Source organism: Peromyscus maniculatus, chromosome 4 (assembly GCF_049852395.1).
Source record: "Peromyscus maniculatus bairdii isolate BWxNUB_F1_BW_parent chromosome 4, HU_Pman_BW_mat_3.1, whole genome shotgun sequence".
Taxonomy (NCBI): domain Eukaryota; kingdom Metazoa; phylum Chordata; class Mammalia; order Rodentia; family Cricetidae; genus Peromyscus; species Peromyscus maniculatus.
In genome coordinates, this window is record NC_134855.1 from 1,003,068 (window position 1) to 1,030,192 (window position 27,125).

The 27,125-nt window shown below is 42.9% G+C and overlaps 1 protein-coding gene across 8 annotated transcripts in view; it reads left to right on the forward strand.

Moving 5' to 3' along the window:
* Scai (suppressor of cancer cell invasion) overlaps positions 1–27,125 on the forward strand; it is a 119,541-nt gene that overhangs the window by 44,853 nt on the left and 47,563 nt on the right. For 3 of the 8 annotated variants that reach the window (XR_013050381.1, XR_013050383.1, XM_006992509.4), the window contains exon 3: positions 21,648–21,779. Coding sequence is in view for 5 of the 8 variants with exons in the window: in XM_006992509.4 (XP_006992571.1) it covers positions 21,648–21,779 (132 nt within the window). In the remaining 3 variants the exon portion in view is untranslated. Of the gene's footprint in view, positions 1–622; positions 786–5,422; positions 8,116–20,965; positions 21,146–21,647; positions 21,780–27,125 lie in introns of those variants that run through there. The other 5 variants (XR_013050382.1, XM_015986193.3, XM_042274714.2 and 2 more) reach the window with 4 other exon arrangements.

Here is a 27,125-nt window from a genome sequence, read left to right on the forward strand (position 1 = left end):
AGCACTGTGGACATGACAGGAATGAAGTAGGATTTGGCCAGAGAAGCTGCTGAGATTCTGTTCTACAGTAGCCAGCACTGACTGCCTTGCAAGCCCTGGAGCTGCTGTCCTAGCAGAGTTGCTCTATATCAGGCTGGAGTACCTGGTTGTGTATGTTTTTCAGTTTTTGTCCAGCTGAATTTGCTTCTGTAGTTGCCCCAAAAGCAGCTTCAGGGGAGTTCTCACAAGGGAGTGTTCCAAATTATGTCTAATTTGTGATTAAGACCCAGAAAGAAAGCTGGGGAAAATGGAAGATTCAAGGTCCTTCCTTGTTTCTGCCACTCATTGGATTTAGGCTACCATGGGAAGAACTTGACTGGACAAGGCAGCTTTGCTAGGTGAACCCCACAGGGGCTGAATTTGCCCACTAAGTCCTTTCTTAAAGGAGGTTGGGGTGGTACATTTCTATATTACAAATGTATTCAGAAGTAATTAATACATTTTATTTATCCATTTTATAATTTGAAAAGCTAAATTTGCTTATTCTTTCACCAAGAATTTCTTTTTTCGTTGTTTTGTTTTGTTTTTTAAGACCAAGTTTCTCTGTGTAACCACCCTGTCTGTCTTGGAACTCACTTTGTAGACCAGGCTAACCTCAAACTCACAGAGATTTACCTACCTCTGAGTGCTGGGATTAAAGGCATGAACCACCCTGCCTGGCAACCAAGAATTTAATCAACTACTGTATGACACTGGAAGTTTTAAAACAAAGTTTCTCTCCTCCTGGGGATATTTGGAGATAGATGGTAAGTAAGTAAATTCATAATATGTTAAGTAGTTAAGGTTCTTCTCTGACAAAGTGGTTTGATTGGATGTTAAGTGAAATGGTGAATCAGATATGTAGGTCTTAGGGGGAAGAACATTCCAAACTGAGATTTCAGTAAATACCAAGGCAGCTGTGGAAGGGATGTAATGTTTTGGTATGTTTGAGTGTAGTGGTGGTATTTGCTACTCCCATGACCTTGGGCTATACAGGAGGGTAGGGCAGGAGGTGGTGCTTCTTGCCATTGTATGTGACCTCTTTTAAAAGGAAAGGGAAAGGGGTCTCGAGGTCCCTGCTTCCTGCTTCCTGGTGTGATCGAACTGCCAGTGTATTAGTTCCCCGGTCAGATCAGAGGACACTTCAGCTGTCTACTCGGTTCTGTATTCATGAATGTATTTCCTCCATTTATATCCTTATAAATTCCCTAATACTTCTTAGGCAGACTCCTGTAGATTCCTCTCTTTATTTGAGAGCAGCAAGGAGCTATATAACTGGAGTCAACTAGAATGGTAGAATGAAGGATGGTAGGAGAGTTCTGGTCATATGAGACCTTAAAATCCATGGCAAAGACTTGGAGGACCTTCTGAGAATGGAACTATAGGAAAATGTTGAGATGAGAAATGATACAATCAGTCATGTTTTTAAGAGATCAGTTTGAGCAGTATGAAAATGTGCAGTCCTTAACTGAGATGAGCAAAATTGTGAATAGAGCAGGGTTGGATTTGGGGGGGGGGGGGAGTAGTTGGGATTCAGTTTCCAATATGGTAAGTTGTCAGCACCAGTTGGCCATCCCCACAGATGTCAAGTAGGAAGTTGTAAAAAAGGAAACAAATAAGGCAAGAAGTCTAATGTGCAGCTTAAAATCTTGGGAGTTGTTAGTGTATATAGTTGATATTTAAAGCCATGAGCATAACCAGGCTTAGTGTCATGTCCCTATAATCGCAATCCCTGGAAGACTGATGCAGGAGATTGCTGGTTCAAGGCCAGTCTAGCTACATAGTGAATTCAAGGCCAGTCTGGCAATCTGGGATATAAAGATCCTGTATTTTAGGAGGGGAAAAATGGAAATAAAAAAAGTCATGACTGAGTATAATGGGCAGCTTTATAATAAATGATGAAGAGAAAGAGAAGGTCTCAGATCTGAGGTCAAGAACATTCTAGTGCTTGGAAGAATATGATCATCTGAGACTTCCTCAGTGTGGCTGAGTAACATCAGTGAAGACTTGCTTGTCTGACTTTGCTGGTATAGAGATCATTAATACTGACTAGTAGTGCTTTGTAATGAAGGGGACAAAGTGGATTAGTTGATGTGAATGGAAGACAAACTGAGTGTAGCCAGAAAGACAGGTCTTTTAAATAATTATTTGTTTTGAGAAAAACAAAATGGAATGAACCACCCTGGGCCTTTTAAAGAGTTACACTGTGTAGTGGTTTGGATAAAAATTGCCCTCATAGACTCATAGGGAGTAGCATTATTGGAAGTGGGGCCTTGTTGAAATACATGGGGCCTTGTTGAAGGAAGTATGTCACTGAAGGTGTGGGCTTTGAGGTTTCAGAAGTTCAAGCCAGGCCTAGTGGCTCACTGTGTCTTCCTGCTGCCGGTGGATTTAGATATAGAACTCTCAGCTACCTCTCCAGTACCTGCTTGCCTACATGCTATGGCAATAATGAACTAAACCTCTGAACTGTAAGCCAGCCACAGTTAAATGTTTCCTTTATAGAGTGTCTGTGGTCATGATGTCTCTTCACTGCAGTAGAACCCTAAGACACCAAAGGACAGAAAGGCTGACATGAAAGCTGGAGCAGCATTGTGTGGTGGAAAGAGGGAAGTCAGGAGGAATGGCAGTTCATCTGATGTTTTTAACTACTCAGAGAAGAGACTGTTGGTGGCACTACTAGAACAGAAGGAGATCCTTGGATAACTGTGGGGAATGTAAGGGTTAATACATAAATAGAAGGATTGTTCTCATGCTCAGCTCAATCAACAAAACAAATAAAGTAGTATACATGGCAACTGGAATGTGTTTGGCTATGTGTGGAAGAGCTGTACTGATTGAATGACATTTGCCATTAACTGAAGCATAGACTGTTGATGGAAAGAGGAAGAAGTAAAACAGTGCTCTGGGAAGCTGAAGAGTGAATGGAATGGGGAATAAAATTGAAATGCCCTTGTGAGGTTGTGGATAGAAAATTTGGTCAGTCAGCATAATTGTGTGTGTTGGCCTTCTTCAGCCATATTTAGCTGCTCATAGTTAGATGGTTGCATTTACCAAATTATTACAAAGTGCATTATTTGCTGTCAAAGCTCTTATCATGAGGTTGGAGTTATTTGAATTGCATTTAGAATTTTAACTTTTTGATTACATCTGTTTTGATAGGCTGAATGTAGCGAATGGCAGTCATTAAAAAAAGGGCATGGCATTGTTCCAGACAAGGTTTTTGGATGAAAATTATAGGGTTTAATTCCAGCTAATGTATACAAAAAAGGAATTCTTTGAGGGCTGTAAAGAAGTTCACAGCTGATATAAAGTATGAAAACTCTGGTCCAAGATGTAGTCAGGAAGCAAGGGAGGGAGGCAGTCTGGAGTGAGTGCAGTGGCTTCTACCTGGATTCCATCTACTCAGGAGGCTGTGGCAGGAACATCACTTGAGCCTAGGAGCTTGAGACCCCTTAAAAAAAACAGATAACCAACCCATAATTTAGCTTTCATGCCTTGTTAGTTATCTGAAGTAAATCAAACCCATATTCACCTACTAAAAATAGTAAGAAAGGAAACAGTATCTAAGTCCTACAGGTGTGGTGGTGCACGCCTGCAATCCTAGCAGTTAGGGGGTGACGGCAGAGTTAGGAGTTAGGATCCAACCTGTGTTACGTGAGACCTTGTTTCAAAACAATAAGAATGGTTTTAAAGCCTCTTAAGAGTGTGATTTCCAGATGGGACTAATTAGAAATGGCTAAAAAGTTACACACACACACACACACACACACACACACACACACACACACACACACATCTATAGTACCTAGTAAGTTCTGAAAATCTGTATCTTTAAATATTAAACAGAGTCAGGTTTAGCTGGATGTGGTTGCACACATGAATTTGAGACCAGCCTAGGCTCCACAGTGAGACCTTGTATCAGAAAACAAAAGTCAGGTACTAGAATCACGTATTTATTTGTTTTTGTTTTTGTTTTTGTTTCCGAGACAGGGTTTCTCTGTGTAGCTTTGCGTCTTTCCTGGAATTCACTCTGTAGCCCAGGCTGGCCTCAAACTCACAGAGATCCGCCTGCCTCTGCCTCCCAAGTGCTGGGATTAAAGGCATGAGCCACCACCGCCTGGCTGTCTTCCATTTTTGAAGGTTGCTGTGTTGTGTAGAGCTCATAGTCTATGGTCTCAGCCTTTCTAAATAGATGAATGATGAATGCCAGAAGCAGTACATTTTTTGTAGAAGCACTAAATCTGTAACATCAATATTGATTTTCCTTTTTGAAATAGCCTAAACTAAAAGAACATTAATATCTGAATTAAGACTAAGGAAGAAAAGCATGTTGAAACTTATTAAATATGCAGGTTGACCTAAGGATTAGAGAGTTCATATTTATGGAGCAGAAAATGTACTGGTTATTAGCTGTAGATGTTTTGCCTCTAGATTTTGGACATGCCAAGAGCAGGTGGAAGGGTGGTGGTGCTGCTGGCATCTAGTGTGTCAGAACCAGGATGCTGCTCTACACTACAGTATACCATGATAGTCACTGAAAACTTTCTGCACCCCATAAGCCTCTCCACCAACACAACAATCCAAATCAGACCAAATCAAACCTAATTAGAAAAAGCCCGGGCTTAAGGGGTAAAGCACTCCCAGATGATTTTCCGGCCCCCCAGAGAGGAGATGGGGAAGAGAGACCAGAAAAAACACTGTTTTCTGGGGTGGGCAGTTTAAATATCCTGTGGGAGTGGTCTTGAACATCTCTGAGAGAGGAGCCCTGTTTGGCAGGCTTTCTGAGATGAGGCAGGATTTGGAGAGAGAGAGATGGGGGAAGGGAATTGAGGTGAAGCTTACACCAGAACATCCCAGACCCTGAGTATATGGCCGCCTGTTCATGTCTGGCTGCTTCGTGCAGGGATAGGACAATGTGGGGAGGGGGAATCCGGAGTTGGTAGGTTCACACTCAGCAGCAGGTGTGGGTAGAGAAGCATCCGGATAACTGCCATCCTGGAGACCTCAAGCATTTGTTTCTTGAGGAAGCAGAAAAGGCAAGTTGCTAGGGATTATTAACATCTGCCCTAGTTGTACAGACAAAGATGAATGCTCAAGGAAGAAGAATAGATAGGCTTTTCATTGGGACATCTTGGAAAATCGTATGATGGAGGGTCCCAGCTGCTGGACATGTATCCTGAATAAGTGCCCGCTTGAGCCTGGAGAGATGGTACCAGCATGAATGTCCCAGAAGCTTGGCAGCTGAATGGGTGGTAAGGATCACAGTGTAGGGTCCTGTCCATCAGGACTCAAGAGACTTAGGAGCTAGCTTTTTGAGGAGTACTCTGTCCCCGTCCCCCATCCCTCCCAGTCCCATCCCCCTCCCCAGAGGGTAGGGGGGGGGGAAGTGGGGCAGGCTCAGGGGCAGTTGGGTCCGTTGGTGTGGGGGCAGGGAGATAGCTGTCAGCATGTAAACAGAGAAGGGACCTCAGAAGGGAGAGGTAGGAGAGGTAACTGGCCAGTGGAGGAGTGCGGGCCAGGAGATGGTGATTGAGGAGAAAGGGCCTTTCGTAAAGGAGTTCAGAAGGGCTCAGGCCTGTAGTACAGCATGGGGTAGCCTGGAGAGCAGGTAAGGGCAATGGGGAGAAAGGAAGGCCAAGATAAGCTGAGTTCAATGGAGAACTTGGTGAGCTGTTGTTTGATGAGTCCATTGGCCCCTTCCACCTTTACCAAGGATATTGGGAGATAGGGATTGTGGAGCTTCCAGGAAATGCTGAGAGTCTCCAGCACAAGCTCCATGACCCTGGAAGTGAAGGCTGGTCTTTTGTATGGCCTTTGGCCTTTTGTATGGTCTATGGCAGGCCAAGTCTAGGGATGATGTGGTCCAGGAGTACTTGGGCCACCACATCTGCTGTTTCTCTGGAGGTAGGAAAGGCTTCTATCCATCCAGTTGGTGTGGATTGGCCTTAGCACACATCTGTCAGGAGGTGTGAACTGTAATTGGCTGGAACTGGGTGATCTTGAGAGCTTCCCGAGTGAGTTCAGCCACTGCTGCTAGGGCTCTCAAGCATGGCTGCCATTCACAGACCATGGGGTCCAGTTGTTTGGACAAGAATGCCATGGCCCAGTCCAGAAGCACAACTGGTTGGACTAGATCCCTGGTGGCCACTCCCAACCTTTCATCTGTATAAAGGTGATAAGGTCAAGAAGGATCTAGGGTGGGGGCTGTTAAAATTACATCTCGCAGTAAAGAGAAATGGCTGGCGGCAGACAGTGGCCAGGTGCATGAGGGGCCCCTTGGGAGTCTCTCTGGCTGTCTGGTAAGGTGCTTGGCCGCAATGGCAAAGTTAGGGATCCAGTGAAGAAAGAATACCATTAGGCCCCAAAATGAGAGAATCTGTAAATCCTGCTGGGCTTGGACCCTGTGAGAGGTGAGGGTCTTAGACTCCGGGCTGAGTTGACCACCCGATACACCACAGTGGGAGAGCATAGCTGAGCCGTAGATGGGGAAACACAATATCCTAGGGAGCTGAGGTAGTTCAGGAGCAAAGAGGTGGCCTGTTGGTGCAGAGGCAGAGTGGAGCTACAGAGAAGGAGGTCATCTACATATTGAATGAGTGTTTTAGGACCAGTGTGAAAGGTGGAGATATCCAGAGCCAAGTCGTGGCCAAAGAAATAGGGGGCTGTCCTGAAAACCCTGAGGGAGAACAGTCCATGTAAGCTGTCTGGAGGACCGGGTGTTGGGGTCCTCCCAGGTGAAGGCAAAGAGGAAGTATGAGTCGGGGTGTAAAGGGACAGTAAAGAAGGCACCTTTCAGGTCCAGAACAGTAAAGTGGGGGGTGGCAGGAGGAGTGTTAGACAGGAGGCTGTAGGGGTTGTTAACCCCCGGGTGTGTTGGAAGAACTGCCTCATTGATGAGGTCTTGAACTAAACAGTAAGCCTCAGAGGGCAAATGCACAGGAAGAGTGGGTGTTGCAGGGTGAGTCAATAGGAGCTAAAAGTCCCTGAGAAAAAAGTCAGGTGATAATTGGCTTAAGGTCTCAGTGATAGGTTTCAGAAATAGGAAACGGGTTTGGAAGGGAAGGAAGAAGGATCCTTAAGGTGAATTAGAACTGGCTGGTGGTGAGTAGCCACCACTGGAGTTGAGGTGTCCCATACTTGGGGATCCACTGGATAAGGGAGGGTAGAGACAGGACAGTCTGGGGTGGGAACTTGTAAGGCTGTTAAGGGGAAAAGAAAGTGGGACTCAGGAGACAGTGTGGGGGCCAAGGTGAGTGTGGCCCCAAAGCAGCTGAGAATATTATGACCCAAGCAGAGGGTGTAAGGCAAGCAGGTATGACTGGGAAAGAGTGTGAGAAGAATCGCCCTGCAAGAATGCAGGAAAGTGACAAGTTCTTAAGTGGGAAGGAAAGGATCCTGTCCACCCCCATGACAGAAATTGACGAGGGAACTATAGGATGCCAGTGAGATGTTAAAACAGAATAGGTAGCTCCCATGTCCAATAGAAAGTCAGTGGACTTACCCACTACCTGCAGCATCATGCTAGGCTCAGAGAGGACAATGGGAGTCACCAAGTCTAGACCACATGTCAGTCCACCAGGCTGAGGAGTACTAAGGCTGGAAGAGTCTCAGATGCCAGGTGTTGATTAGTCTGGACCTCTGTTGGTATAGAGGACAAGCCTGCATGGGAGCACTTGATTTCCAGTTTCCAGGCTGTCGGCAGACAGGGCATTGTCTCCTGGGTGGCTGGGGGTCAGGACAGTACTGTGACCAGTAGCCCTCCTGACAGCATTTGAAGCAGGCCCCTGGCAGAATTGAGTTGGGTTGAGCTGCAGCTGGATGGAGCCTTGTCCCCCTTGTGGGGGCCCTGGTGGCCTCAGAGCAGCTGCTAAGTCTTGGGCTTAGAGCTTAGCTTCTGTTGCAATCTTGTCTGTCAAGATGACTCAGCTGCCTCTTCTTTGGCATTAAAAACTTTAAAAGCCGTTTCACCAATTCCTGTAGAGGGGCTTGAGAACCCTACTCAGCCTTTTTTAATTTCTTTCTAATATCTGGTGCTGACTGAGAAATCAAAAGGGTGGCCAGGACTATGGCTCCCGCTGGGGAGGCTGGGTCAAGGTGAGTATACTAAACCATGATCTCTTGTAATCAGTGTCTTGGAGCTTATCAAAATTAACAGCTTTGTCCAAAACCATTTCCATACCTTGGAGGAGGCAACGAAACATAAGGTCTCTTCTTCTTGTCTGTTTTGACCCAGTTGTTAGCCCCAGTAGGGCTCTGTGGCTGGCATCTTCACACAGAAGAACCACAAGGACCATATTGTCCACTCGGTGGGTCTGATCTGCAAGCTGTAACTGCTGCCTGAATTCCCTCGCTCCTCAGGAGTGAGAGTGAAGGCCTGGATCACATAGAGGTCATGCCCGGTCAGATCGTAGGCTTGGGACAAAACTCCTTGATATAAAGAGAAGGATTAGCAGAGAAGGAACCCAACCACTTTTCTGTTTGTGAGAGGTCCTCAAGAGAGAAGGGAGCATGGACTTGAACAGTTCCATCAGTTCCACTTACCTCTTGGAGAGGGCAGAGGAGGTCAAGAGTCTGGCGAGACTGGGTATGAGGAGACTGGGGAGGATTCGGGGGCATTAGGCCAGTGAAGGAGACCAGAACATAGGTTGTGGCACTGGGGGTAGGGATCAGTGGGAAGGAGGGAGGACAAGAAGACAGGTAAGGAGGAGGAACTTGGTCTTCAACCTTTGTCCCAGAGGGGAAAGAAGGTGGATAGAGGGAGGAATGTGAGGAGTGCTGGCCACTGAAAGGAACCTGTGTTAGCAGAAGAGGGGGAGGGGTAGGCAGGGTTCAGAGGAGTGGGGGAGGGGCCAGTGTCTCTGGCAGCATGGTGAAAGCAGAATTTTCAAGGTCCCAGTTCCTAGATAGGCAGGAGTCTAGAGGCTCAGTGACCTGACCGGTTCCTTGGGACACTGGCTGCTGTAGGGAGGGCGGGAACACAGAACCCAAAACCTGTGGACATAGGGCAGTTCTGTTCAATTATCTCTATACTGACAAAAATTTTCAAGATCACAGAAGATGGAAAATTCCAAGGTTCCCTTTGGTGGCCACTTTGACTGGTTATGAAGAGCATATTGTGGACTAGCCTTATTGCTCAGAGAAATCAGCTGTTCAGGACTGATGGTATCAGATAGTCCCAATTTGAATAGGTTTTGTAAAACACCCCAAAGGCGTTTGGGGATCTGGCTTCGAATTGCAGGTGCACATTTCACAAGTCTATGCTGGGACCCAAAGCCTAATGCAGTGAGTTCACTATGGTCGGCTTTGGGCAAAAAGGGTGTGTGGAAAATTTCTTTGAACAGAATGTCTTCTACAGAAGGGGTCCCACAGAACAAAGGCAGGTCTTTGCTCCTGTAACAGGTCAGGGGCCTGGCGAGACCCCGTCTTTGGCAGGACACCCCAAAAATCTAATGAGGCCCCAGGCCTCTTAAGGCAATGACTTGGAAAGGGCAACTTACCAAGGCAAAAGCCAATCTTAGTCTGGCAGAGAGCAGATGTCAGGGAGAAGGATGTTTTCCCACTACAAGGCCCTGGGCTAGTGGGGGAAAATCAGCCCCTCAATAAGCCTCTCCAACACAGCAATTTAAATCAAACCTAATTAGAAAAAGCCCAGGTTTAATGGGTACAGCACTCCCAGATGATTTTCCACCCTCCCACTGTTAGTTAATTGGTAGTGCTGTGCTCTTACCCTGCAAGGAAATGTCACAAAACACTACAGAATCTGCTAATAAGAGTTTTATTAAAGATAAAGGGACAGAGAGGGCCCAGGCCTGTAGGAAACACGTGTGTGGAGAAGAAGAAAAGACCGGGAACATGGCGCCAGATTTTAAAGGCTGAGCGTGCACAGGTCACGTCACTACTCCACGCTGCACATAGATCACATGGCCACGTTGTGCGCCTACATAGCCATGCAACGTCACGGATCCTGGTCACGCGAGACATTGACCTGGAAATGGCTATCTTGACCTGGAACTGGCTAGGCAGAAGTGTCCAGGTCCGCTGGGCATCCTGGTCACACGAGATGCCCTGACCCGGAAATGGCTATCCTGACCTGGACCTGGCTAGGCAGAAGAGTCCACCGGGCATATGCAAACACGCCTAACCGTGGGGGCATGTTGTGAACCCTTCACCCACCCCACCCAGAGAGGAGATGGGAAAGAGAGACGGAAAAACCATGTGTCTGTTTTCTGGGGGAGTGTTTAAATACCCTGTGGGAGTGGTCTTGGGCATCTCTGGGGGAGGAGCTGTGTTTGGCAGGCTTTCTGAAATGACGCAGGGTTTGGGGAGAGAAATATGAGGGTGGGAGATTGAGGTGGAGTTTCCACCAGAACAGTCACCCCATCAGAGAATTATTTGGTGGGCTGGTGAGATGTCTCAGTAGGTAAAAGTACTTGCTGCTAAGGCTGAGTCCCCAGAACCTATGTAAATGTGGAAGTAAACCAATTCCCACAAGTTATTCTCTTCTGTTCATGTGTTGTGGCCTATGCATGCATGTACACATACACATATACACAGAAACACACAATGTAATTTTTTGCAGAAAAAAATGAATTATTTACCCTAAAATGTTAGTTGTGCCAAAGTTGAGAAACACAATGTTAAAGAATTTTCTCAAGTACTTTGTTATTTATTTTTCACTTGATTATTCAACATAAGTTCCAAGATAAAAAAAGTTCTCCCAAATCATACCCATCTCTGATGATAGTTAAGCATTGTCACAGCCATCTTCACATATATGTAAATGGAAGGATAGGAAGAAATGTACTTATAAAATACTATAGATAACACTGAAAGAAAAAACAACTTTTCTTATGTAAAATAGTTAAACTTACAGAAATGAAATTATTTCTCATGTACTCACCACCTAAATTCAATATTTATGAATTCTTGGCTAATTTATTTCATCTACATCCCCACTTCTGATCCTGGGAGGTAGGAGTGGGAGGTAAGGGTGTGTGTGTGTTTATAACCCTGTTGAGGTCAAAGGACAACTTTTAGTCATTCTCTCTTCTCCTTGAACCTTGTGGGGGCAGGGCCTCTCTTGATTTTGCTGGTCTACTTGCTCCAGACTAACTGGCCGCTTCCCATCTCAGTAGGAATGCTGGGATTATAAACTGTAGCCAACACATATCATGCAGCCTTTTGAAAGATTCCAGGCATGTAATTCAAGTCAAGTTTTCTTTCTTTCACAGCAACTGCTTTAATCCACTGAGCCATCTTGTCAGCCTTAGGGTGTCTTAATGCATTTGGATATGTCATACAAGTAATACAATGTTCATTTTTCCTTTTTAAAGCTTTTTTTTTTTTTTTTTTTTTAAACAAAGTCTCATTATATAGCCTTGGCTGGCTTGGAACTCACTACGTACACCAGGGTGGCCTCAAACTCAGAAAGACATTTGCCTGCCTTCATCTCCTGAGTGCTGGGATTAAAAATGTGTGTCCATGCCCAACTGTACTGTGGTGTGTGTGTGTGTGTGTGTGTGTGTGTGTGTGTGTGTGTGTGTGTACACGCATGCACACCCAAGCACACATGCATGAGTTTTTGTATACATGGGTGCAGTTGCCTTTAGAAGTCAGAAGACAGATTTGGGTACCCTGGAGATGAAGTTAAAGACAGTTGGGAGCTGCCTGATGTGGGTGCTGGGAACTGAACTCAGGTCTTCTTCAAGAGCAACAAGTGCCTTTAAACAGTGAGCCATCTTTCTATCCACCTTCATTTTTATCATGTCTATATTTCATATGAGATAGCCTTTCTTGTCTTTTTCAGTCTTTATCTGAGTTGTCTTTCAGGTTTTCTGTGTAACAGTGGCTCCTGGGGACTATAAATTAGGAATGTCTCTGTAGGCATCATACACTTTACTAGTTTTTTGTTGTTGTTTTTACAGAGTTTTTCTAAGTAGCCCTGGCTGTCCTGAAACTAGCTCTGTAGACCAGGTGGCCTTGAATTCACAAATCTGCCTGCCTCTATTTGAGATTAAAGATGTGCTAGGATCAAAAGTGTGCATTGCCTGTTGATGAGTTTCTTGAGTACAAGAACCATACCTCAGAGCTCTCCATATTAGCATGCCTTCAGGATTTTTAGCCATCCACATGCCTCAGTATTTTTATGGAATGTCAGCACAATTAGCATTACATAATTGCAACAAGATAAATTTTTGTTTGTTTTTGTTTTCTTTTTAGAGACAGGGTTTCTCTGTGTAACAGCTCTGGCTATCCTGGAACTCACTTTGTAGACCACTCTGGCCTCACGGAGATCCACCTGCCTCTGCCTCCTGATTAAAGGGATTAAAGGCATGTGCCCCTACCACCTAGCTACGACAAGGTAATTTATTTACAACAGTAAATCATGCTCATTTAGTTCCACAACCTTCATAGAGAAAATTATTCAGATTAACATGTGGTACATGCATTTAGATAACATTTACTATATGCTGACTCTTTTATAAGTATATTTTCAGTTAATCATGACAACTCCTAAGAAGCAGGTCCCTATTATTATCCCCATTTTATGTGATGAGAAGTCAAGGCCTGAGTTAAAAAACTTGGCAAGGTTGCCCAGCTATATTTGAGTAGTTAATGGCATAGCCAGGGTTTCTGCAGAGTTTGATATTTGTGCCCCTAACCATTCTACCATGTTGTCTCTGTGCTCCCATATAATACCTGTTTTTGTAAAATATACACTGCTCTACCAAATGTCATAGTTAATCTTCCTCTTTTTGGATCTGGTTTTGTTTGTTTGTGGGGTTTTGTTTCATTTTGTTGGTTTGTTTGTTTGTTTTGGTTTTTTTTTTGTTGTTGTTGTTGTTGTTTTTCAAGACAGGGTTTTTCTGTGTAGCCCTGGCTGTCCTGGAAATCACTCTGTAGACCAGGCTGGCCTGGAACACAGATCTGCCTGACTGCCTCCCAAGTGCTGGGATTAAAGGTGTGTACCACCACTTCCTGGCTAGATCAGAAATGTTGCTAATGCTTTGTCTTTACAAAATCTTCACGTGCTCCATGTGCCAGTTAGGTCAGGCTAATGGCTGACTTCTTTCTTTCTGGGAAGACTGACCTTTGTCCACACTCATAAGACCAGCTATTTGGCATTCCCACTGGGATGAGCCTCTTTGCAGCTTTTAGATTTCCAAGTTGGCTACAGCCCCTTTTCCTTACTCCTAGCTTTCTTGGATTTCTAACACTCACACAGTCTCTGCCATGAGATAGTGCCTACCTTGGAGAGGCACTCACTGACCTTTGTACCTACCGTGACCAGTTCCTGTTGGAGCTGTCTGGGAACTGTTTTCAAAGCAAGGGCCTATGCAGAAGTTATCTCACACAGGTAGTAACTCAAAAAACTTATAATTTAGTAAGGGAAGCCAGGATGTGCACAAGTATTCATGATGAAAAGCAGCTAAGCTATAAGAGAAGTCATTCAAAAAATCAGAGAAAAGCAAATGTTTCTGATAGGGGGAATCCAGAAAAGTTGTGTGGAAGTGTTGGCACTTCAGCTAATTTACTAATTTCTAAATTGTCTAAAAGTTACTAGTGCCTGTTTAAACACAGGCCTTAACTTTGTACAGAGTGGAGCCTAGGCAAGGTTGGTAAGGCTTGATTGTTCAGGGAAGAGTTTTTCTGTTGCGGTTTTGGTTTTGATGTTTGTTTTTGTTTTTTACACGTGTATGAGTGTTTTGCCTGCATGTTGTGTGCACCATGTGTGTGCCTGGTACCTGTTGAGGTCAGAAGAGGGCATCAGATCCCCCAGAACTGGAGTTACAGATGGTTATGAGTCACCATGTAGGTGCTGGGAATTGAACCAGGGTCCTCTGCAAGAACAACAAATGATCTTAACAGTTGAGCTTAACTCTCTCTGCCCAAGGGAAGGGGTTTAATCAGTCTGACACCCCATTCTCTGTAGGAAACTCTTCCTCAGTATTTCTGCCTTCTGTCTTTGATGACATTGGCCTCTTTGTGGCTATTTTGACCCTCTAGAGGTTCAAGATCATCAGGAACAGAGGGAACTCTGCAACAGATGATTGATTCTTACTTCAAAGTTAGCTGATTGTTATCCAGAAATCTCATTTTCTTTTCCCTTTTGTCTTGATTTTTTGTTTTGTTTTGTTTTGTTTTTCCTCCTTCCCTGCCCTCTGCTCTCCTCTATTCTCTTTGTTTTTAAAGTTTTGAAACACGTCTCACATATCCCAGTCTGTTCTGGGATTACTAGCATTTGTCACCCACGCATGGCTAATTTGGTGTTGGGAGTAGACCAGGGCTTCACGAATGCTAAGGAACACTCAGTCAATTGAACTACATCCCAGCTCTGTTTTTTGTTTTGTTTGGGTTTTGATTTGTTTGTTTGTTTGTTTGTTTGGGGTTTTGTTTTTTTGTTTGATTGGTTGGTTTTTGTTGTTGTTGCTGCTGTTTGCTTGCTTGCTTGCTTGCTTGCTTGCTTGCTTGCTTGCTTGCTTGCTTGCTTGCTTGGCTGCTTGTTGTCATTATTTTTGTTTGAGGGAGACTTTCTCTATGTAGACCAGGCTGGCCTCAAACTGGAGATCTTCCTGCCTCAGTTTCCCTAGTGCTGGCATTACAGACATGTATCACCATGCCCAGCTTGATCTTTTTTTCCTTAGTAAAAATGTTGCCTACCTTTATTATAGTATAATTAAATGCTCCCTTCCTCTCTCCCTCTCTCTTGACCACTTTACCATGGCTGGTAAGTTCTCACTGTATAGTTGCTGACTATGTAGCCATATATCAGTTGACAGGCCTATTGGTACCACTTTGATGATAGCTGTCTTTGTGACTTCTCTATTGCTGTGATAAAACACTAAGACCAAGGCAACTTACACAAGAAAAAGAGTTCAACTGGGCCTATGGTTTTTAGGGGATTAGAGTTCAGAGTTCTTGATGGCCAGTGAAGGCATGGCAGGAGGTACAGCTGAGAAATCACATCTCAAAAAAACTCGGGAGGCAGAAAGAGCACACCAGAAATGGTGGGGTCTTTTGAAATCTCAAAGCCCATCTGCAGTGACACATTCCTCCAACAAGGCCATATCTCTTTAATCCTTCCCTAACAGCTCCCAGTAACTGGGGACCAAGTATTCAAGTATATGAGCCTACAAGGGATGTTCTCATTTAAGCCACAGTTGTAGATACAGATTCTACCTTAAAAGAAATCTCTTAAGAGGTATAGGGGCCTTAACAGGTCCCTTGTGCAAATAAGAGAAAGGTGTAACACGAATCTTAAAAAGTCTTATTAATGAAATCAAACAAACCTAAAGCCAGGTACTGGGGTGAAGGCTGGAAGATCAGAGAAGCAAAACAAACTGCAGCCACCTCACCTTGCCAATATCTCAGCTGATCCTGTTTCCTCAGACTGGATGCCTTATTCAAATGGATCTCAGCTGAACGGCTTCTCGAAAGCCTGAAAACTTAACCAGGCTCTAGTTCCTGGTCCTCACGCATTATATACCTTTCTGCTTTCTGCCATCACTTCCTGGGATTAAAGGTGTGAGTCACCATGCCTGGCTGTATCCTTGAACACACAGAGATCTGCCTGTCATGTGATCGGGATTAAAGATGTGCATGCCACCATTTTCTGGCCTCTATATCTAGTGGCTGTTCTGTTCTCTGACCCCAGATAAGTTTATTAGGGTGCACAATATTTTGGGGAACACAATATCACCACAGAAAGGGAATTCCTTTAGGGCAGTGCTCGGACCTTTTAATACAGTGCCTCCTGCTGTGGTCATTAGGGTTTAGCAACAGGACTACCTTAGCAGGGCCAAGGCATGCTGCAAAGATCACACCATACAACAGATCTCACACAAGAGATTTATTGTGGGGGGGTGAGAAAGGCTGTCTCAAGAGAGACATACAGTGAGAGAGCAAGAGAGAGTCTGTGATGGTGGGGACCTTGTCACATTTGTTGGCTGGTGATGACATGACTTTTGGCACTGAAGCGGGCTGGGGGAGCACCTGGGTTCTAACAATGGAGACCCCCAACTATAAAGTTATTTTGCTGCTACTTCATAACTGTAATTTTGCTACTGTTATGAATTCTAATGTAAATATCTGATATGCAGGATATCTGATATGTGACCTCTGTGAAAGGGGTCTTTCAATCCCTCCACCCCCCACCTCCTACTCCAGGAGTCACAACTCGAAGGTTGAGAACCACTGCTTTTAGGTGAACCAAATATTCCCTTTCAGTGTTAGGCATTAAAAATCAAAAACATAACTTCTTCACTTAGAGAGTGAATATCTGGAATTTGTGTTCACTTTGCCTTTCCTTTCCTTTATAGTACTCATAAAGTAGAAGTTTTGATTCCTGTTTATATTTAAGTATGAAGAGCTGGGTTTGTTTGCTTGCTTATTAGAAGCAGGATTTTGCTAGGTACATTTACTCTATGTAAAGCAGGATGTGGTAGCAAGCATCTGTAACCCAGTGCAATAGGAGACAGAAACAATTTCTCAAAGCTCTTGTGCCAGCTAGCGTGGTGGGTATAGCATTGAACAGTAAAATGATACTGTCTCAAAAAAGTTGGAAGGTGGAGGGTGCTACACACATGCCATAGTATTTTCAAACACACACACACACACACACACACACACACACACACACACACATATACACATACACATATACACATCATAAACACACATTACATTTTAAGGAAGGTTCCCAAATAAGCACTTATTACTTGTTGGTGATGGAGAGATGGCTCAGAGATTAAGAGCATTTACTATTTACTGCTCTTGCAAAGGACCTGAGTTTGGTTCTCAGTGCCCACGTGGCAGCTCACAACCTCCTGTAACAACTAGTTCTAGGTGATACAATGCCTCTTCTGATCTCTGCAGGCTTGCATACACTTGATCCATATACATACAGTCACATGTGTATATATACAAAAAAAGTAAACCCCCATTTGTTAAATATTTAGCCAAAAAGTACTTGATTGAAAGATAAATTTATATAGCTTCAAATAATTATATACATAAGAATATAACTAATGACGTAAAGAGGATTTCTGGGAGCTGTACTAATATGAGAATCTTCTTGATGTTATTGCAAATTTGTAATTATCAACAACAGACAAATAAAGCAACAACAAGAAAAGTTTCTTGTGTAGAACCATAAGGAAAATATTCAACATACAGCTCACAGAGGTGGAAACTGTTGTGTTGGGGGATAAGATAGAGATGGTGGGAGAAGGATCAGCCAGCAGACTACTGCTACTGCCTTTGGTTTTGATAGAGGTTTTTTTGTTTTGTTTTGTTTTTTGAGACAGGGTTTCTCTGTGTAGCTTTGTGCCTTTCCTGGAACTTACTCTGTAGACCAGGCTGGCCTTAAACTCACAGAGATCCACCTGGCTCTGCCTCCCAAGTGCTGGGATTAAAGGCGTGCACCACCACTGCCTGGCCCTGATAGAGGTTCTTATCATGTGGGCCAAGTTGGTCTTGAACTCCCGATCCTCATGCCTCAACTTCTTCCTGTGTACTGAGTTACAGGCATGTGCATCACTATGCCCAATAGACTACTGCTTTTCATTTCAGTATTTCAGCTAATGTTGATTTTTAATTGTGTATTTCCCTGTTTCTTAGATTTTACTTTGATATTTGATTTTTAGCTGTGGGATATCTGTCTCTCTGTCTCTGTCTCTCTGTCTAGTTTGTTAGACATTCTTAGAGTCTTTTCAGTCTGAAATCTTATATTTTTTTCATTCTAGGAAATGTATTGATATTTTTGCAACTGTTTATTTTTCCTTGTGCAGCTTTTATATTCATATACACTATTACATGGATATTGATTTCTCTTGTCACTCTAGTCCTTATATCCCTTGACATATGCCTCATCTCTTCCTAATTACTTTTGGCAGACTGCCTTAACGCTGGCATTTATATAGATTATGAATTATTTTGAAAATCTCCATCTTGCTCTTAAACCCTTCTATAAAGTTTATTATTTCGGTGATTATATTTGTTTTATAATAACATTTCTACCTGCTTTGTTTCTAATATTCTCCCTTAGTTAGCTTTATTCTATTTACTTTTTTCCTCCTATGAAGTCAGTCATCTGTCCTATGGACATTAGCAACCTTCATTGATGAGAATATGAGATGGAGTCAAGAAAGCTATAGCTTGGTTTATACCTCTCCTGCTGTGCTTAGGAAATGAAGGGGCAGATTGTAGGCATGTATTAGGAGATTTACCAGGGTCACGGTCTTTCACATTAAGGTTTGAACTCCCTTCTTAGGAACAAAGCTACTCATGATCTCTTTCCTCTAGTCCATGAAATGAGAAGAGCAGTAGGGTAACAGAACATGGGAACATGCAAAAACCACCCAGTATTGACCATGGATGTTAAAAATTACTTCAGGGCTGGAGAGATGGCTCAGCAGTTAAGAGCATGTATTGCTCTTCCAGAGGACTGAGTTCAATTCCCATACCCGTATTGGACAGCTGAGCTGCCTGTAATTACAGCCCCAGGGTATCCAACATCTCTGAACTCCATTGGCACCCACACACATGGCAAACACTCAGATAGACATAGACACACATATACACATGATTAAAAAATAAGACAGGCGGTGGTGGTGCACACCTTTAATCCTGACACCTGGGAGGCAGAGGCAAATGGATCTTTGTGAGTTTGAGGCCAGCTTGGTCTACAGAGCTAGTTCCAGGACAGTCAGAGCTACACAGAGCAATCCTGTCTCAAATAAATAAATAAATAAATAAATAAATAAATGAATGAATGAATGAATGAATGAATGAATGAATGAATAAATAAATAAATAAACAAATAAACAAATAATAAATAAACAAGGCTTTACCACCATCTGTCTCCAGTGACAGCTTTGTGTTACCCAGTAGGCTTTTGACTACTTTAGGTCTGCTGATAGTTTTCCTGCCTTGCATCCACTGTTGCCTGTTCCAGATAATGTTGGAGAGAAAAAGGGTTCATTAAAATAACTACCAGGAGCTAGAAAGATGGCTCAGCAGTTAAGAGCACTTCCAGAGGACAACGAGTTTGGTTCCCAGAATTCATGTCAGCTCACGGCCACGTATAACTCGGTTTCAGGAGATCGGATATCCACAGATACACATGCACATATGCAAATTTTAAAATTACTATATAAAATGAATCTTTTTATTTTTAATTTAAAAATAATTATATTCTTCTTGCTCTGATCTCTGACCCTTGTCTACTCTTGTCTTATTGTCTCCCTATACACTGGGACCAGATTTCTGAGTCTGAGTTGTCCCAGGAAGTTCTGTCTTTGTAAACAAAATGAGTTATTGTTTTATGTTTTAATTTAGTACAGGTTACCTTTTTTAAATGGCTGGTTAATATAACTGATCACAAATGAAGATAGCTTGTATTCAATAAAATATAGGTTAATTTTTTTTAAGATTTTATTTATTTATTATGTACACAGAGGAGGGCGCCAGATCTCATTACAGATGGTTGTAAGCCACCATGTGGGTACTGGGAATTGAACTCAGGAACTTTGGAAGAGCAGTCAGTGCTCTTAACCTCTGAGCCATTCTCTCCAGCCCTGGTTTTTTGTTTTTTGTTTTTTTTAATGTTGTTTATTGAAGGAGGGAAGAGGTCTTAAATACAGGCTTACAGCACAATGGGAGAACCCTGGAGGGCAGAAGTTCGCACTCAGATGTTTTACAATCTTGCATCTAAACTGTTAACGCCCATTATGCAGGATATATAGACAAGGAACTTCCCTTAAGCATTCAGGAGGGTGGAACCCGGCAGGGAATTAACATAGGGAGGATGTCAAGGTCAAGGTTAGCAAGCAAGGCAACAGTTATCCAAAACGGGGATCAGGGCCCTACAGGTCCCCCTTTTACTAATAAATGAGTTTCTGACTTAGGTTGCATGGGATGTCAGCAGGTCACCTTACCCGTCATGGAGACGCCTGCCCAGGCCACACAGGCACTCTGTCTTAGGTTGGTGAGCACCCCCCAGGTATTACCCGTCTCTGAATACTCATTATCATACAGGCTCAGTCGTGTATGAGCTGCAGAGTTAACTGCTGCCAAAGATCTCAAAATGGTGCTGGACTTGCAATCTGTGTGTTCAACACAGAAAAGACCAACAGAAGTCCTAACCCACCCATAGCCAGTAGGCTAAAGGCAACTGAGCCATTCCCTTCCTTAACGAGCCTTACTGCAAATTGGAGTCCTTGTAAGATGGTATCCCAAAGGCAATGGAACTTCAGTTTATAAATTTATAATTTTCAAAGCCAATCGAAATGTATATGACTATTGAATTAAATTTATATTACCAAATAAAATGAAAGATTAATTAACTGTGGTAGCTACTTTTGCTGCCAGGGTCTCCACTGTGCTAGCTGTAGTAAGCAATTATGAAATGGTAATCCCAGAAACAGTAGCAATGATGGCCACCTCTGCTATAACAGCAGCAGCAGCAATGTCAAATTCTCTTCTGGAGTGTGTGGGGCATCCATTGACATGGATACAATTCCAGGAACATGAACCACCAAGGTCCATTTTTCTTGATCCCAGCATGACTTAATCAGGCAGCTCTGCAAAAGAACAACTAAGAGTAGGTTAATTTTTTTTAATGGGTGGGGGGTTGGAGGATGATTTATGGGACTCGGTTCTCATCTTTACCCTATAGGGCTTCTTGGAATCTAGCTCAGATCATCAGGCTTGACAGCAAGCTCTTTACCCATTGAGCCCCATTGCTAGACATATCAAAAAGTACAGTTTTAGTGTATATCTCTGTATGTGAGAAAATTTTTATCCTTTTTATACTCATTGCCTCACCTTTTTTTAGGGTATGTGTGTACACATGTATGTGTGCTTGTGTTCATTTGTGTGCTGGTACCCATGTGTGTGATGGCTGTCATTTGTTAGGTGCTGTCCTCCTTGTTTTTTGAAATAGGGTCTCTCACTGGAACTTAAAGATGGCCAACTCTGGCTAGCCAGCCATCCCTAGAGGTCTGCGTGTCTCTTACTCCTTACCTCTGAGATTACAAATGTACCACTATGCTCAGCTTTTTGTGTGGGTGCTGGAATATCACCTCAGTCCCCACCTTCACCTTAAGTGAAAGTCAGCCATAAGGTAAGTACTAGGATTTGTAGTCTGTGGAATATTTCCCTGGTTCACTCTTTGGACTCAATATAATGTTTTTAGGTTTTAATTGTTATAATAATAAAATATGGAGATGTGAAGGATTATTTTCTAGGATGGATTTACAGAATCAAATTGGGAAAATAGGTAAAAGGATCAATATTTCAGATTATTAAACAGACCAAATGCCTGCAATAGAATAGAAATTCAAATTATAGTTATCAGATGAGAAAGAACATTAAAAATGGTTTTGTGTATGTTTCCAACAGTTTTTAACACTACCAGTATGAGGTCATTTACTTTCCAACACTTCTTACATGTTTTGATTATTTGAATAATTAAAAGAATTCTCTGTCTTGCGGTGGGGGGGGGGGGCGCGCGGGTGTGCCGAACACAGACGGACAGACACGAAACTGCCATTAGCTGCTGTAACTAGGGCCTACTTCCACCCTGTGTTCACCAACTGAGTAAATGAGTATGTGTTTTCTTACAGGACTGAATTTACTCTTAAAGAAACCATGTCCTCTGGAGGTGCTGAAGATGACATCCCACAGGGAGAGCGGAAGACAGTTACAGATTTCTGTTATCTTTTGGATAAATCGAAGCAGCTGTTCAATGGGTTAAGGTTAGTAGACTCTTGATGTGTTAAACTTTTCTCTAGTTCTGCTTTTCCTCTCCATGATATACGGTAGGTTTCTGAAAGTTATGCTTAGAATCAAATATCAGATATAATTTACATATATTAAATACACACACACAGCTGTATTAGAAATAATTGCAGCTCAGTGAGGAAGCTCATGCCTGTAATCCTAGGACTGGGGAGGCTGAGGTAGGAGAATCACAGTTAAGTCTGAGCTACAAATGGCCAGGTCAGCCTGGCCTAAAATGAAACCCTATCTCAAAAATAAAGAACAAACAGAAAGAAGTGACTATAGTCTTTTTCTTTGACAATGTTTATTTTTAGATGAAAAACCACATGTTAGGTTGACAACATGTATAAAGGCCCTCGAAACTTTTACAGAGGCTCTCAGTTCAGTTCCCAGTACCCATGTTAGACAGCTTATAATTACCTGTAACTCCAACTCCAGAGGATCCAGTGCCCTCTTTGGCAGTTACACACAAATAAAAATAAAAATAAACCTAAAAATTATTGTTACCAGTCAGCTGGCTAAGGGCCTTTGCTTTTCCTTGATAGGAATTATGAGTAGGCAAGGAGATTCTCCCAGTGTTGACAGTCCTCAGCTCTTGAGTTCGAAGGCCTGAGGGCTCTTCTGGTAGGCCCAGGGCCTATTGTTCCAGGCTTTAAAAATCTAGTGACTTAGAGCTTCAGGCAATTGGGATTGTAGCTCTGTACTTTTTCCACCAGCATCCCCAGTATTTAGAAGCTAGCCTAAACCTCTTCTAGCATTGATAACCAGGGAAACAGACAGCAAGCAAGCAGTTCTTCCTAATGTTATAGCTCTTGGAACAGGTGCTGGAACCCTTAGCCTTTAGCAACCAGGGTGTTGGGAGTCTCAGCCCGCTACACTAGTTAATGTTGTATCTCTTGAGCTTTCGATGTCTGTGACCCTTTGTCCTGAATGTTTGGCAGCTCCTTGGAGCTCTTGTGGCAAGTAGTGCCTACAGTTTCTTATCTTCCGATTTCCACAGCCTTGTGTCCTTTGCACTGCTGGTCATCACTAGTTCTCCTGCCACTGCTGTCTCCTTTGCAGTGGAGTTGACACTGCCTTTGCTCCCTCATTACTTTCTGCTGGTGCCACTGCTGATGTCAACCTTTGTGCTACGAGCTCAGTCTTCTTCACTAAGATAAAAATCAAAAGTAGACTAAAAAAAAAAGACAGAGGCCTTTCATTGTCGGGTCTCATGTTGCAACACAAGGGGGCAGCAAATCACAGCAAATATTTTTGCTAAAAAGGACTGTTTGTAGCAATCACAGTTTTTCTGCTGGACCATCAGTGCAGATGCTTCCCTTCTGGCCTGGATAAAAGTGGCTATAGGATCATCTAGAAGTCACTGAGGTTTTGGTTGTCAAAAGTCTGGCACAAACTCTTTTGAAGCACTTGTAGCTGGAATAGTACCTTCTAGGGACAGAGCTGTGCTTTGTTAGCAAGCACTGAGATCACCATGTAGTTTCCACAAGATGTCTAAAGAGTACTAGCATGAAGATAGTCCACCTGACACCTTGGTTGATAGTCCTTCCCTTAAGCAAGCTGGGACACCGGGAAAAGGTCTAACATCTATCAGGAGACAAATCACCAAATTGCCCAACATCTTAGCTTATTTAAAGGAAAAATGAAATATTCAAGTAAGTGCATGGAATAAAGGCTCATTAAAATTAAGTGACTTAATGGATATATTTTTCATTTTAAAAGTTTTTAGATTTATTTATGTGTATGAGTGTTTTGCCTGTATAAAAGTATGTATACCATGTATGAGGCTGGTGCCCGTGGAGAGGAAAAGAAGGCATCAAAACTGGAGTTACAGATAGTTGTGAACCAACATGTGAGTGCTGGGAACAAAACCCGGATCCTTTGTAATATCAGTAAGTGCTCTTAACAACTGAGCCATCTCTCCAGCCCTAAGAAGTGTTTAACAGTGCTTTAGCAGGGTTAACTTCTGGTCTAAGGGGAGATGGTTCCCTCTAATCTGTCTGAATAGGAAAGGCAAGAAGTATTTGTTTTACTCAAGTTGAGAGGAGCTCTTTTGTTAGATGAGTATTTTATTGTTTTCTGTTGTTTTTATAGATGGCTTTATCTTCATCTTTCATCTCATACTTAACATATGATTTTATACATGAAGGTACTGAGGTTCAAGCACCCTTTTCTTTTTTTTTTAATGTGTATAACTGTGTTTGCCTGCATGTATGTAAGTATACTGCATAAATGCCTGGATGCATGCCTGGTGTCTGTAGAAGTCACAAGACGTGCTGCAACTTCTGGGAGTTGGAGTTATGGACCTTGTAAACCACCACACAGGTCCTGGGAATTGAACCCTGGCCCTCCGGAAGAGCAGCCAGTGCTCTTAACATCTAATGCATCTCTATAGCACAAGTGTGTGGTTTTGAGACATGGTCTTCCTAATTGCAGGATAGTATCCTCATGAAATAATGTCTTAAATTTTAACAATACTAATAATGATGAATTTTGATATTTTACCTTGAACAGTGGATAAGAAAATCCACCAAAGATTCACATTAGTGTTTTATGTGAATGATCCTCTTCAATTTAAGCCTTAATTAAAGTCCAAATCTTCTGTGAACACTTGGGTCTTGTGCAAAATATTAGCTCATGGCAACCCTATTGGGTAGCCTTGGCCTCTGTTTCATAGAGATATTGGTATTTTGATTCTCTGCTAACTTCCCTTTTCTACCCTTGGCTTTCTACCCTCATTGTTGGGATTCATACCCAGGTTTGGTGCATGCTAGCTAAGCATTCTTTTTTTGAGGTATATATCCCCAGTCACTTAAAAAAAGAGAGAAAAGAGAAAATTGTTTTAGTATTTAACAGTTGCTTATTTGTGGGGCGTTTACCCACCACCCCCACAGCTTCCCAGAGTTTTCTTGAGTGCGAGCAGCAGGAAATATTAGATAGAAGGATTTATTGCGGAGAATCTTGTGGAGATAAACAGATAGAAAATAAAGGATAGCCTCGAGAGGGCCTGGAACCTATTCCAACGGGCCCGGACTGTCTCTGGTCCAGGGTTTTTATAGAGACGCCAAGGGGTGGAGCAAAAGACCTCCTCCCCCAGCACAGCCAAGTGCAGACCATCTCAGACACCTGCACTCAGGCCCATGGTCCTGATCATCCTCTATTCGGACCTGCTGGGTAAAGCCACGAGGAACCCCAGAACGGGCTCCCACACTTATTGTATCATATTTTATCTAGAACTGTCTTTTTTATTAGTCAAATTAATTTTATGTGTATGGGTACTTTGCCTGCATGTTTGTGCACCACTTGCATGTCTAGTGCCACCAGGAAAGAGCATGCACAGTTTTGAGTTCAGGTACTCTTGGAGTCCAGAAGAAGCTGGATCCCTGGTAGGTAGAGTTACAGTTGTGAGCCACCTGGTATGAATGCCATGAATTGAACTCGGGTCCTCTTTGAGAACAGTACCTGTTTTTAACTGCTGAGCCATGTCTCTAGCCCCACATGACTCTTTTTAAAAGATTTTATTTTTTTTATCTGTGAATGTTTTGTTTATACATTTGTGTGTGTGCTATGTGTGCAGTGCCAGCAGAGAGGATGTCAGGTCCTTTGGAACTAGAGTTACAGAGAATTGTGTACCACCACGTGGGTGCTAGGAACTGAACCTGAGTTCTCTGCAAGAGCAGCAAGTGATCTTCCAGCTGAGCCATGTCTTCAGGCCCCACATGATATTTTGCTTTATTTGAGTTAAAGGATTTTCTGAGAGAGGCATGGTGGTGTATGCCTGTGCTAGTTTTTTTGTCAACTTGACACAAGCTATGGTCATCTGGGAAGAGGGAACTTCAGTTGAAAAAATTGCTTCCATCAGATTCCTTGTAGGCAAATCTATTTAACAATTCATTAATTAATGAATAATGTGGGAGAACCCAATCCACCAAGGGCTGTGCCACACTGGACAGGTGGGCCAGAGCTGTGTAAGGAAGTAACTATGTTAGCCATGAGGAGCAAGCCAGTAAGCAGCACTCCTCCATGACCTTTGCTTCAGTTCCTGCCTCCAGGTCCCTGCCTTGAGTGCCTGCCCTGACTTCCCATCATAATGCACTATGATTGGGAAACGTAAGCCAAATAAACCCTTTCTTCCCCAGGTTACTTTAGATCATGGTGTTTCCTCACAGCACAAACTGGGACAGTGCCTATAATCTGGCTGCTCAGAAGGCTGAGGCAGGATAACTTCCCGAGCCCAAATGTCTAGACTAGCTTGAACAACAGTTAAAAGACTCTATTACCCCCCCAAAAAAATTAATTTTTGTATTAAATAAAATCCTGTGTATGTGTGTGCTTTATATGTTTATTAAAACATAACTGTTTGTTGTTCAATATTGAACCTTAGCTGAAAATCCTTAGAAAGTGCTCTGTCAGTTCAATATTTTCTTTGGGGTCCCCAGGGTGGCAGAGTGGAAGAATGTTACCTTCTCACCCCTATTTACTTTGTCTTATTTGAATTACTAAACTAAAAAGCTTTCTTCTTTCAAGTGATGATGTTTTTGTTTTCTTTTGGTTTGGTTTTGATCATATTTTTACAATATATAAGATTTCTTTGGGGATAACAAAGAAAAAGTTGTTTTTCATTGATTTTCTACTACCACCTTTAAGTGGGTTCTGGGGATCAAACTCGGATTGCCAGGTTTGTATAGCAAGCAGTTTTATCCATGAGACTTTTTGCTGTCTTGAGGAAGTTTTTTTGTTTGTTTGTTGTGGGTTTTGGTTTTGTTTTGGTTTTGGGGTTTTTTTTGTTTTGGTTTGGTTTGGTTTGGTTTTTTTTTTTTTTTTTTTTTTTTGGTGTTTTGAGGGGGCGGTGTTCAAGACAGGGTTTCTCTATATAGATTTGCGCCTTTCCTGGAACTCACTCTGTAGCCCAGCCTGGCCTCAAACTCAGAGATCCACCTGCCTCTGCCTCCCGAGGGCTGGGGTTAAAGGCGTGCGCCACTACCGCCCTGCTTGAGGAAGTTTTTTAATTGTCTCCTTCCTTCTATATTTGTATTGGTTTAAATAGAAAACAAGATCACAGTGCCTATAGAGCACACAAAATACATTGGTAGTCCAAACCAGTACTCAGCTTGTAGAGGAGGCAAGTGGCATCCAGGTACAGTGGTGTCAACTCTTAACACTAGCCATTTCCTTGGACATTCCTTCCACTCTTGTTGCTCATCATTTTGCTAGGTGTCCTTTGTGTTTTCTCTTTCTTTGGTTTGAAGAGAGTTTTATGTGTTTGTTTTGGAGGAGGCTGTAAAGATGGCACAGTGCTGGTGATGCAGCCCAGTGTGCTT